At 46.0% G+C, this 12,409-nt stretch overlaps 1 protein-coding gene across 1 annotated transcript in view; it reads left to right on the plus strand.

Moving 5' to 3' along the window:
* Vwf (von Willebrand factor) overlaps positions 1-11,473 on the plus strand; it is a 147,916-nt gene extending 136,443 nt beyond the window's left edge. Inside the window, exons 46-52 of the mRNA XM_005365251.2 lie at positions 693-733; positions 1,181-1,297; positions 7,208-7,306; positions 7,965-8,093; positions 8,874-8,913; positions 10,569-10,666; positions 11,167-11,473. Coding sequence (XP_005365308.1) covers positions 693-733; positions 1,181-1,297; positions 7,208-7,306; positions 7,965-8,093; positions 8,874-8,913; positions 10,569-10,666; positions 11,167-11,355 — 713 coding nt within the window. The 3' untranslated portion in view covers positions 11,356-11,473. The remainder of the gene's footprint in view (positions 1-692; positions 734-1,180; positions 1,298-7,207; positions 7,307-7,964; positions 8,094-8,873; positions 8,914-10,568; positions 10,667-11,166) is intronic.
* Positions 11,474-12,409: the final 936 nt, after the last annotated feature.

A 12,409-nucleotide genomic window follows, 5' to 3' on the forward strand; every position in this document is an offset into this window, starting at 1 on the left:
GAGTAGGGCTGGTTAGGCTTGGCTGGGCCTGGGTTTACCTTCAGGACTCTTTCTCCTCAGCTCCCTGAGTTCTCTGCCTGTTTGGCAACTCAGGAATGGACACAATCTACTACGGCGGTCACTACTACCGCTGGGAGAAAGCAAATGAGAGGAGACAATGGGAGCTTTGTGCAGGCCGCCGTGCCTAGCTTGAGCTCAGTGATGGCGTTCTCCCCATCATCTTGTGCAATCCTCATGACTGGGGGATGGATTTGTCTTTGGCCAGGTTTCTCTGACTTTGGAGCCACATTTTCTATAGTAAAACTTTGCTTCACCTAGGGGAAGGCATTTCTATCCCTGAACACTGCTTGCAGGGAGACAGACAAACAGCAGTAACAAATCATAAGCTCTATGTTTTTTTCTTGCAAGCCCAGAGGACAACTGACCTATCTGTTCCCTAAACACAATCCCAGCTAACTAGTGCCTTAGAGGCTCTTCTGTTAGGATGGGAAGTGAGGAATCGGGAAGTTCTTATCTATTGATTGAAAGGGAAAGAGAGGTCCCTGGAGCCCAAGCAGGAAGACTCACAGCACCCTGCAGGGTGGGGTGAAGGGGTGTGGAGAACTTTTGGGAGTCAGAAGAGGGATGGAGAAGACTGGTAAGGGAGGCTTGGGGAAGGTGTGTCTATATTCACGTGTTACCTCTCTCCCCAGAGCCTGTGGAAGCCTGTCTGCTCAATGGTACCATCATTGGGGTGAGTTGGAGTTGGTGGTGGCATGGATGTGGGTGTGCGTGGGAAGGGTGGGAACAGACTAAGATGGAATTGAGGGAAAGCTGGAGACCTCTTTAGGGATCTTCAGCCCCATAGCCACAGTGGGGCTACATTGCCCACTCTTCAGGGCTGCCCTGCACTCACCTCCTGACCTGCACCCCAACATGTGGACATGGTTTTTAGCACATGTGAAACACAGTCACAGAGCGTATTCCCATCTAATACCTTTCCCCATGTCTGGCTACCTCTCTTTCTTTTCCCCATGACCTCATTTAAGGTGGGGAGGAGGATGGAACAGCCATAAGAGGTGGGGGATACATCATCTCAGTGATGGCTACTAGCAGCCTCAGGCAAGCAGGCAGGCTTGAGGGGGTGAGGCAGGAGGAGTGTCTGGCTTGTGGGAAAACCTGACTCTGATTCTGTTTCCAGCCTGAGAAAAGTGTGATGGTTGACTTGTGCACGACCTGTCGCTGCGTTGTGCAGACAGGGGCCATCTCCAGGTTCAAGCTGGAGTGCAGGAAGACTACCTGTGCAGCCTGCCCCACGGTAAGAGAGCCTCCGAGGGCCTAAGGGATGCTCGGCCTCTGTGGGACCCAAGCAACCGGACCTCACTGGGTTCCTCAAACCTTGCCTTTGTTCTGATTATGGCCGATATCTGACAACTATCAGGATGCTTACCCAAACTGTGTCCCTCAAAAATAATTGCAATTTAGTCTTACGAATTTTAAGCATTTTCTTCTTGTGTTTTTAAAAATAAACACACAATATTTTCAAGGCATTTGATACTCACAGCTCTGTATCTTTAAAAACATATTTTAAGAAACATTACCACCATACTCTGAAAACATTAAAAATTAGTCAAGAAATATTTGTGAGACCCTTGTAATGTGCAAAGACCCTACACGGCCTTCATTTAAATGGATATGACCTAATGTATACAATCTACTTTTCATAGGACCTCAGCTGGTCCTATTGTAGGTGGGTATCTTTAATTGGTCTTGATTCTCCTTAAAGGACTTCCGTAAGGCTCTGGGGGCAGGGCAACCGCAATGAGTGACATCTAGGTAGACCTCTTTGCTGCCTTCATCAACACACAGTGCTAGCATCACCTCTCACGGAGACCGGAACAAGATGGTTTGTGCTGAGTGGGGAGAGGAGGTTTGAAAGACGAGCATAGGGAAAGTGTGAAGAGGAGAGGCTGCTCTGCGGTGGACTGCTCAGCTGGCTTCCCACAACAAGATGAAGGTCGAACATGAACAGGGTGAAACAGTTGCCGGGGTGTGGTTAGCAAGGCAGAGCTTTGGGACAAGGTGGGACAGAGGAAGCAGAGCTAAAATGGCTGTAACTAGGACTCGCTGGCTGTAGCAGGAATGTTGCTGGCTGGCTGGGAACTTGACCCCCTGCTGGAGGAAGAGTTGGTCTTCTCTTGCAGTGATTGGAAAGTCCAGTGATGGCCAGAGACAGTGTGTGTGTGTGTGTGTGTGTGTGTGTGTGTGTGTGTGTGTGTGGACTTTCCACAATAAGTTGATTGTTTAATTGGATGTCCAGGGGAGTGGCACCTGCTGGCAGTGGCCACCTGGGTGTCCTGTGCCTGAGTGTCCAGCTGTGCTCAGGCAGGCTCTCTTCCTGTCCCCTTATTGTTCTGGGCCTAGCAATGGCTGCAACTACTTCACAGGGCAGCAGACATGGTGAGGGTCGGGGCTGGGGGATTGTTGGGAGGGGAAGGGACCTGTTTTCTTTCACACACTCCTGTGCTGATGCATAGCCTTCTGGTCTCCAAGACCTCACCATCCCTGAAAACTACAGCTTCCTTATTCTCCACTCTCCTTCTCTTCCCTTTCTGTTCCTTTGTCCTTCCTGGTCCTCTCTGCTTTTTCTATTCCTGGCTGGGCTCTGCCTCCCCGGGGCGGGGGCTGCCCTCCCAGCCACTCTCTACCTCTTCCTACCACACCCCTTCTCCACTTGCAGCTGTCTCCTAGCTTCTCGGGTACAGAGAAACTTTGCCCCCTTTTCCTGCTCAGGACACCAATTCCTATGCGGTTCTGCTACTCGCTAAAAATGCTCCAATACAAGTTCCCGTGAAACCAGCCTGACTGCAGCTTCATTGGACTCAGAACCAATCAATCAGTCATATTCACCCGGTGCCTAGTCCTTCTCTTTCCTTCCTCTCTCATTTTCTTTGCTCGTATACCTTCCAGGGACAGTGCATTTTCAAACCAGGTTCAACTTCAGGACGGAAGCTCTGTCATGTGGTCCTCAAATCCAATAGCGTCATTTCAAAGTGGTGCCTTTGACCCCTGGCCCAGGCTCCCTGCTTCTGTGTTGAGCTCCATCCTCATGTTCCACCCCTAGAAGGCACATTGAGTTCATAGGTTGATTTACGAGGAGCAAATTACTTAAATTCACTTCTGGGCAAGCTTACTGATGTCTGCCCTTCCTATTGGCAGAGGCTTCTTTGGGGTATAAAACAGGTTGATAGAGTTTTGTTTTTTGCTTTTGGTTTTGTTTTGTTTTCCCTGTATTTCAAGATAGAATCCTTTTAAAAAAATATTTATTTATTTATTAGGTATACAATATTCTGTCTGTGTGTATGCCTGCAGGCCAGAAGAGGGCACAAGACCCCATTACAGATGGTTGTGAGCCACCATGTGGTTGCTGGGAATTGAACTCAGGACCTTTGGAAGAGCAGACAATGCTCTTAACCTCTGAGCCATCTCTCCAGCCCCCTCCAGATAGAATCTTATATTGTAGCCTAGGCTGGCCTAAAACATAAGGATATTTTTCCTGCCGTAGCCTCCTGAATGTCAGGATTAGGCATGAGGCACCATGCGTAGAGTGTTACAGAGTTTTGTCGTGGGTCTTCCAGACCCCAGTGAATAGTTTCAGTGTGATGATCCCTGAAAGTGGCCAAGTGAAAACAAGAATGGCAAGAGTTTGTATTTTACAGAACTAAATTTATATTTTTATTTAATTTATTTATTTATTTCTGTGTGTCTGTGTTTACATGCAAGAGCCGGAGGTCAGCTGTCCAGCTTGCCTTTTAGACACGGCCTCTCATTTTAAGTTTTTGTTCAAGAAATCCATATTTCAAGGCCATGAAAATACTTTTTTTATTTTTTAAAGGGTTATAGTTTGAGTTTTGTGCTTAGATCTATGACCACTGGGGATTTAGTTTTGCATGTGTGTGTGTTCCCCCCCTACATATGTACACACATGAACACTCCCCCAGTGCACCCCTAAACACACACACACACACACACACACACACACACACACACACACACACACTACCCCCACCAACAGTATTTAAGCCATACCCCCAATGTGGCTATGTAGTGATTCCAGCACTATCTATTGAGAAATTACCTTTCTCCTCACTGAGTTATCTTGATACCTGTGTAAAAAGTGAATCGCCTGCGGATATATAGATTATTGCTGGGTTCCGTTTTCTAGTCATCCAATTAATGTGTGAATCCCGTGGTTACATCCTTGACTTGATGACTGTAGTTTTACAGTTAAGTGTTGAATCAGATAGTGTAAGGCTTTCAGATTTGTTCTGTTACAAGACTGGGTGATCATATGTCATTTTATTTCCATAAAACTTTAGTGTCAACTCTTTACTTTTTATGAAAGGATTTTAAAAGTTTACTGGATTGCCCAGAATATACTTTAGTCTTAAGAGAGTGAACATCTTGACGGTCCTGAGTTTTTTTCATCCTTGAATACAGTATATCTCTCCATTTATTTAGGTTTTGTCTCAGTCTGCTTGCGCCACTCTGAGAAAATACTAACACGAGGTAACGTCCGTCTTAAGGACGGGGTCTTGCCAGGCTGGCCTTGAATTCTCAATCTTCCTCAGGTGCTGGGATTATACACATTTAGCACCACACCCAGTGAGAAAAGGTAACTTTTAAAAAAAAGAAAATTATTTTCTCACAATTCTGGAGGTTGGAAAGTCTAAAATTATGGCTTCCCAGTTGACTTGCTGTCTGGCCTATTCCTCATAGGTGATGCTCTCTTGGGATGTCGTCCCATCACGGGGCAGAAGGCATATTGGTCAGTCTCGCCTACAAGAGACTGATTCACCCATGAGCACAGATCCCTCCACTCTCAGTCATTTTCCCAAAAATCCCAGCCTCTCACCATTGTCCCTTTGAGGTTTAAGTTTCAGCATTTAAAACATTAGAGGGACCCATGTGTTCCCATTGCAGCAACGGCTCTAACTTTTCTCCAAGTGATCTGTGGATTTTATTGTAGGAGTATTGCACATACCTTTAAAAGTTTATTTCTTAGAATTTTAGAGTTTTATATAGTATTATAGATAGAATTTTAAAATGTTATGTTTATATCATTTATTGATACTATGCAATTAATTTTTTAGCACATTGATCCTGTATCTGTATTCCACAGCCTTGGCAAATTCACTGATTAAATGAAGTAATAATAGCATTTTATTTATTTATTTATTTAATTTTGCAGAACAGATCCCCAAGGATCTTTTATGTAAACAAATTATGATGCTTTCAACCAAAGACAGATTTTACTTTTTCTTTTGAAATATTTATAATTTCTGTTTATTTTTCTTGTATTTTTTTTTCTGTAGACCAGGCTGGTCTTGAACTCACAGAGATCTGCCCGCCTCTGCCTCTCAAGTGCTAGGATCAAAGGCATGCACCACCAAGCCAGGCTATTTTTCTTGTGCATCGTACTGGTGTGATAATGAATAGAAGCGATGAGTGTAACTTTTTTAATCGATTGGGGACCGATTCTCTGAGCATGACACGAATGTATCACTTTCTATCACATGGAAGAAATTCCTTTCTAGTCATACGGTGATGAGAGTCTAAATTGTGAATAATTCATTGAATTTTGTCAGATAGCTTTTTGTTTTTAGGCAGTCTGATAGTTTCCCCTTAACTCTGGAAACATGAAGAATTACATTGTTTGTTTCACATGGTGAGGTTACCATTGTTGTGAATAAACCTCATCTAGTCATGATGGTGCCCTTTCTACATCTACATCTACATCTACATCTACATCTACATCTACATCTACATCTACATCTATTTATAATGAAAAATGGGACTTTCATGTCTATAATGGAAGAGTGAGAGGCTTCTGATTTTCGCCTTTTAAATACAATACCTTAGATAGGCTCTTGTATCAGGGTTATCCTTTTGGTGTCTGTAAGTTCGTGTCCTTGCGAATTTTCCTTAGACACCCAAGTTGTTTACCTAGCTTCCCCACACTGTTTCTTCTGATGTGTGGCAGATGAACTTTCTGCTCACATCTCTTAAGTGTCCACCTGTCCTTTGTCCCTGGCCTTCTTGCAGGCTTCTCAGTACTCCCATAACTAAAGGTTAACCAAACACTTGAGGGGAGTTTACACAGAGCTTTGTAGGCTTCCTTGCTTTGGTTTCTTCTTTTTGAGTCTTCAGGTCTCCTAGCAGTTCTGAACTCTGTCTTTTATGTTGTCAGGAGTAGACTCATCTAATAATCTTCTTGAGTTCTGGCAGTCCAGAGCCCTACAAACTGCCCGGTGGGAAAAGACATTAAAATGATTAAAATGTGAATTTTGTTCATTATTTTTCAGTTTTTTTTCAAGGGTCAACCAACAATTTATTTCTTATTTTGCCGCTAGTAGTTGTTTTACATCTGTCTGTCATTTGCTGTTGTTATCTGAGGGGTGGGGTCCGTCCAATACAAGCCTCTGTGCCACCACTAGAACCAGGTCTGCATGCAAAGGGTCTTAAGAGGGACAGTGTCATGGTGGGACATTTCTTAAGACGGTCATTCTAATGGACATGTGGTAACCTATGGTAGGAGGCAAGGACAGAGGCAGGGAGACAAGATAAGACTTTGCCAGAGTCGGGGGGGGGGTGACGATGGCTTAGATAATTGAGAGGAGGACAGAAGGGGTTGATTATGACTAACAGTGGATGCGCATGAGATGCAAGACTTGGTAGTGGCTGTGGCGGAAGCACTAGAAAAATAGATGGAAGAGTCAATATAACAACCGCATGTCCAGTTCGAGCAGCTAGGTCATCTGCCAAGATAAAGAAAACTGGAAGAGGATGATATTTGGTGTACCAAAAAAAAAAAAAGTCAAATTTCATTTTGGATAGAAGTCTCAAGACAATTAGATGAACAGTTATCTAGTACACAATTGGATTTATAAATTCAGAGCTCAGGGGAGAAGTCTTCTCTGATAATTCAGATTGCTGCAACTGGAGTGAGATGCGCCTATCTGGAGGGAAGAAATGTCAGAGGGAGTGAGACCTGGAAAGATCTAGGTAGAGTAGGATGTTAGCTGAACTCTGGGAACAGCCGTGGGATGTTGGCTGAACTCTGGGAGTAACTATGGGATTGTGGAGGCAAGAAGCCAGTCTGGTGAGTTGAGTTATAACAGCGGGGCTCTGGGCATTTAACCATGGCTGATTTCTTTCCTGGATACAGGGCTATCGTGAAGAGAAGAACCAGGGTGAATGCTGTGGGAGATGCTTGCCTACAGCTTGCACTATTCAGCTAAGAGGAGGACAGATCATGACATTGAAGGTGGGAACGAGCTGAACTCAGGAGTCCCCTCTCACGCTCCGCTCTGTTGGTTCCTCCCCGGGACGGGTGTCTTTCTTGGAGCAGGAGGACTAGCTTGGGCTCATTGCTGCCCTCACTTCGTCTTCTAAGGGAAGTGCAGATGACTTGTGGAAGGCACAGGGTTCCCTCATTGATTTTGTTAGACTTTTGCATTCCTGACAAACATATAGTTGGTGTATGACCTCATCTGGAGCAGATTCATTTTATTTTTTTGAAAAAGATTTTCTGTGGACTTGAGGCCCTGTGGGCCTGGACAGGCAATCAGGGTGAGCAGGCCCCCTGTGACCTCTGGAACTAACTGGCAGGTCTGAGGTGGTGCCTTGGTTCACAGCACATCTGGCTACCAATGAGTTTACTGTCACTGCATCTCCATCTTGTAAGAAGAGTCCGGGGACTTCCTGTATTTCGGCAGCTGTCGTCATAGTGGATAAATGATGGCGCCGAGACACCGGCTCCAGTCTGTACTCTGAGTGTGTGGTCTGTACACACCGTCTCATCCCTTTCCTGTAGTTCTCCACATTGTTTTAGCAATTCAGAGGTGCAAGGCCATGGCCGGCAGTCGTTTTGGATCTACACGCTGTCGTTAATTCGTTCTATCGAGTCTCCTCTTTCTTTACAGCGAGATGAGACGCTCCAGGATGGTTGTGACAGCCATTTCTGCAAGGTCAACGAGAGAGGGGAGTACATCTGGGAGAAGAGGGTCACAGGCTGCCCGCCCTTCGATGAGCACAGGTGTCTGGCTGAAGGCGTGAGTAGTTAGAATTCAGACTCTCTTAGTCTTAAAGATCTCACTGTTGGGCTCCAAGGTGGAGTTCTGTGCAACAGTCAGGGTGACTCTTATGCAATCTCACAGTGTCCAAGACAGATCCACGTGTGGGTAGAAGAATCGGTGAGATGGTGATGGAGACAATTCTCTGAGGCAGAGGATGCTTTGGAAATAGCTGGTCACCAGAGGGAAGCCATGATCTTTGAATAGGAAGACAGGACATTGATTGTAGGGTAAAAAGTCAGGTTTGAAAACTCACCCAAAGCTACCAATCTCTGATCTCAAAAACCCACCAATGTCTGGGATTTCCTTGGGATCTCACCAATTCTTACTCTGGAAATCTCTGTCTCCAAGACACCCTGCATAAAGCCTGCCTCCTGCCCAGTTCCCTGCTGCTTTTCACCCAACCAGAGGCAGTCACCCCCCTGTGTCTTTCTCAATGAATCTCTTGTATGAGGTTTGTTGTGCGGTGACTTGATGGTATTCCTTGGCTCCCCTCGGAGCTGCAGCCCTTGTATAGGGGAAACCTTTCCCTTCAGAGCTGTAACACTTAAATGGACCCTATTTCATTTTTTCCTTGGAATTAAGACTATTCTGATTAGGTGAAATATTCAGTTGGTTCACAATTGTGATGGAAAAGCCTTTTACACCTGGGGATTTCAGCTCAGAGCTCTGCGTTCAGAGCCAGGAATTCAAGTGACCTGAGAGCTCATCCAGGTTGAATTATTTGCCCCTGATCTTCTACTTTTCTTTCTGTCTTAGGGGAAAATCATGAAAATTCCAGGCACCTGCTGTGATACATGTGAGTCCATTCCTAACAGCCTATGCTTTGACATCCATTAGACCAAGGCCAGGCACCATTTTTTTTTGAAGAAAACCTTATTCCAGAAAAACGGTTCTTACCCTATCAGTTTTTCATTATGCGCATCCCTTTGGTCAACTGCCTTCCCTTCCTGACCTTCATTAGCCCACAGCCTGCTCAGATCTCATGGATTGCCATGAAGCAACTACTTCCTGATTCCTCCCATCTCCGTCTCTAGCCTCTTATGAACCTTAGAACCATTGATCGTTCATATATCTATCATGAGGGAGCATCACAAGACCAGTCCAAGTTTATGGTCTTATTTTCATCAACCTTGGTCCCACTTGACTGTATTAGTGGCTTTGATTGGCAGAGCCGATCAGAGGTGGGCGGTTTGGAGATGTGCGCCAGGTAGCAGGGTCCCCAGCCATTTTGTGTTCATGAGCACAATTTTTTTTTTTTTTGCTTAGACTAATATTTCTTCTTTTAGTTTAGTTTGTTTAGTTTCATTGTAGAGTCATGAACTCATGCTTGGTTGAAGTTAGAGAAGAGTGAAAACGTGATTGCCCTCTGTCATCTTTCTTTTCTTGGTGGCTTTGCTGTCGCATCCCCAGTGACTGCCATCACCCAACTGCAGAGGAGGAAACGCACTCTGAGAGTGTTTCCTTGCAAATTTTCCTCTGAACAGTCTAAGTTTATGAATTTAGGAAGTCATCAGAGAAGACGTTATTCTTGGGATTTGGTTAAGAGGCCGCTCTCTACAAAACCAGCAATAAAGAGTCTTCCATGGCCAACATGCTCAGGAGGCTGTAAGGCCTCCTGGAAGGAAAGTAAGCTAGGCTTAAGGATTTAAACTTACAACAAGAGAACATTGCACGTTGGCTCCAGATTCACCCTCTTGTGCGGTTGGAAAATTGTCTGTCTAACAAGAAGTTAGTCTGAAGTTGAGAGGCAGGCTAATATGTCTACAGGGCTGGCCTACATGTGGAACCATGCAACATGGGAAACTGTCAGGACTCAGATCATCATAGTGAGCTGGTAGCAGAGCTTAGACTTCCCCGGGAGTCAAGCAGAGCTTCAGGAGTAAAGGCCACTCTATATAATAATACTCATGTCAATGGCATTGAAGTAGCAACCCTCAAGGAGATGGTGGCCCAAAGGTTCTTAGGAGTCTCCCAGTCTCTGTAGAGGGAGTGAATATGTCTGTGTGATCATGGCATTTGCCTTCTTAGCCAAGGACAGGAATGGACTTATATTAATTCTATCTAGTGGCGACTTCATTGTCCATTAGCTTCTGAGTATAGTTACAGCATGACAAGATTGCTCAGGCCAAGACGTTTTTCCGAATTTCAAATTATATAAAAGCAAGCCTCATCCATCTATATGACCAAAGCACAGCCAACCTAGGCTCCTTCTGCAATTAAAATTGTGCCGTTAAGTGAGTTATCCAGTAGCAATGATATCTCTGAATTGGAGGAGCCAGGAGCAACTGGGGTGAGCTTGAGAAACTTAATTCCTCCTCCTGCAACTGGCTCTGGCTAATTGTTGATAGAAGGAGGACCCTTTCTAAGTTAGGGAAGGCGCTGGATGTGGAAAACGCTCTGTAGAACCCCAGCCAGCCAGCCCTCCCATTCCACCCCTCCCCTGTTCTATAGGTGAGGAACCCGACTGCAAGGACATCACAGCCAAGCTGCAGTATGTCAAGGTGGGAGACTGTAAGTCCCAAGAGCAAGTGGACATTCACTACTGCCAGGTAAGGCTGTGTGACTCCAAGAAGTCTTGGGAGGGAAAGGGTAAAATTTCCTTAGTTGTCAGCTAGAAGAACCTGGAAAAGTTACAAGGAAGAGAGATACAAGAAACTGTCAACATTGCTTTTTAAAGTGATTGTTTCATTTAGGGAGTAGAATTGTTGAACCCAGAAGTAAGACCAAAGCAAATCTTGTAAAGAGGCTGGGAAGTCATTTCTTGAAGATGGGGACTCAGGATTAGTCAGTGTGTGTAGAAACCACAGCAAGAGGGATTTGTGTGTGTGTGTGTGTGTGTGTGTGTGTGTGTGTGTGTGTGTGTGTGTGTAATAACTGGAGAAAGGTAGTTCCTGAGAGCCACCATTACAGGTTGCCTAACTCTCCTAGGCGCTTCTGGGTGAGGCACGGCCCGTCTTGCTTAGGAAGGCAGGAGGAGGTTGGGTGCAGGCTGTCCCAGTCCTGCCGCCCATTCAGGATCGCCATGCCTCATTCCTCTGCTCTATTACAGGGCAAGTGTGCCAGCAAAGCCGTGTACTCCATTGACATTGAGGATGTGCAGGAACAATGCTCCTGCTGCTGGCCCTCGAGGACGGAGCCTATGCGTGTGCCCTTGCACTGCGCCAACGGCTCCGTCGTGTACCACGAGGTCATCAATGCCATGCAGTGCAGGTGCTCTCCCCGGAAATGCAGCAAGTGAGGCCTGGGTAGCTGCAGTGGACCCCTGCTGCTGCCTGTGCCACGGCCTGACCAGCCAGAGGGTCCCTCCGACCCTTGTGCATCCTGTCCCTGTGCCCTCCTGGACCCACAATAAAGGCCAAGCTCTTGTCTTCACAAAGGCTGGTGGTGGACTGTGTCTGACGTCTGAGATGGCAGTTGTGGCCCAAATCTGAGGTCTGAGGGTAGTTTCGAGGAGCAAACACAGGGTTCCACAAATGCTCCTAGCCCAGTGTCTGGGACCTAGGTTGTCTACTACCAGAAAGCAGTGGAATTACAGCATCTTCTGGGTGGGAAGAGATGGGGTGGAGGTGTTTCTCCAGAAGCTTAGCCTGGTGAGCTGAACCTGTAAACATATACTTAGGAACACCTAGTCTCAGATCTCTCAGCCAGCTTGCTTCTGTGCCTGACAGAGAGGTGTGCCCTGCAACTGGGCTCTTGCTGTCACGGTGGATGACATGGTGGAGAGGCATGATGAACCCCTAAGCACCTTAGCAGTCCTGCAGAAGGGAGGTACCTGGAGACTGGATGCCAGCGGATGCAGAAGCCAGGTCCCATCACAGGCTCAGTTATAGCAGATGAGCGCCAGGCTCAGGGGCAGCCCTGGGCTCTACCTGTGGTGCTCACCCAAGTGTCCTGTCTCCAACAACCCCTAATGCCTTCTAGACTCAGTTTGTTTGTTTGCTTGTTTGTTTGTTTCTTTTCTTTTCTTTTCTTTTTTTTGTTATTTTAAGATAAGGTTTCTCTGTAGCTTTGAAGCTTGTCCTGGAACTAGCTCTTGTAGACCAGGCTGGCCTCAAACTCACAGAGATCCGCCTGCCTCTGCCTCCCGAGTGCTGGGATTAAAGGCGTGCACCACCACCTCCCGGCTTAGACTCAGTTTCTTTATCCGTAAAATTAGCATGGTCATCTCATTTATATGATTGCGAGGATCAGTAGCTTGTGCTTAAGATAAAGATTGAATTGTCCCAGTGACCTCAAAGTGCTCAAGCGTAAGAGATGAGCGTAAAAATGAGAAACCCGTTCTCACAGGTAGA

Source organism: Microtus ochrogaster, unplaced genomic scaffold (genome assembly GCF_000317375.1).
Source record: "Microtus ochrogaster isolate Prairie Vole_2 unplaced genomic scaffold, MicOch1.0 UNK1, whole genome shotgun sequence".
In the NCBI taxonomy this organism is placed as follows: Eukaryota; Metazoa; Chordata; class Mammalia; order Rodentia; family Cricetidae; genus Microtus; species Microtus ochrogaster.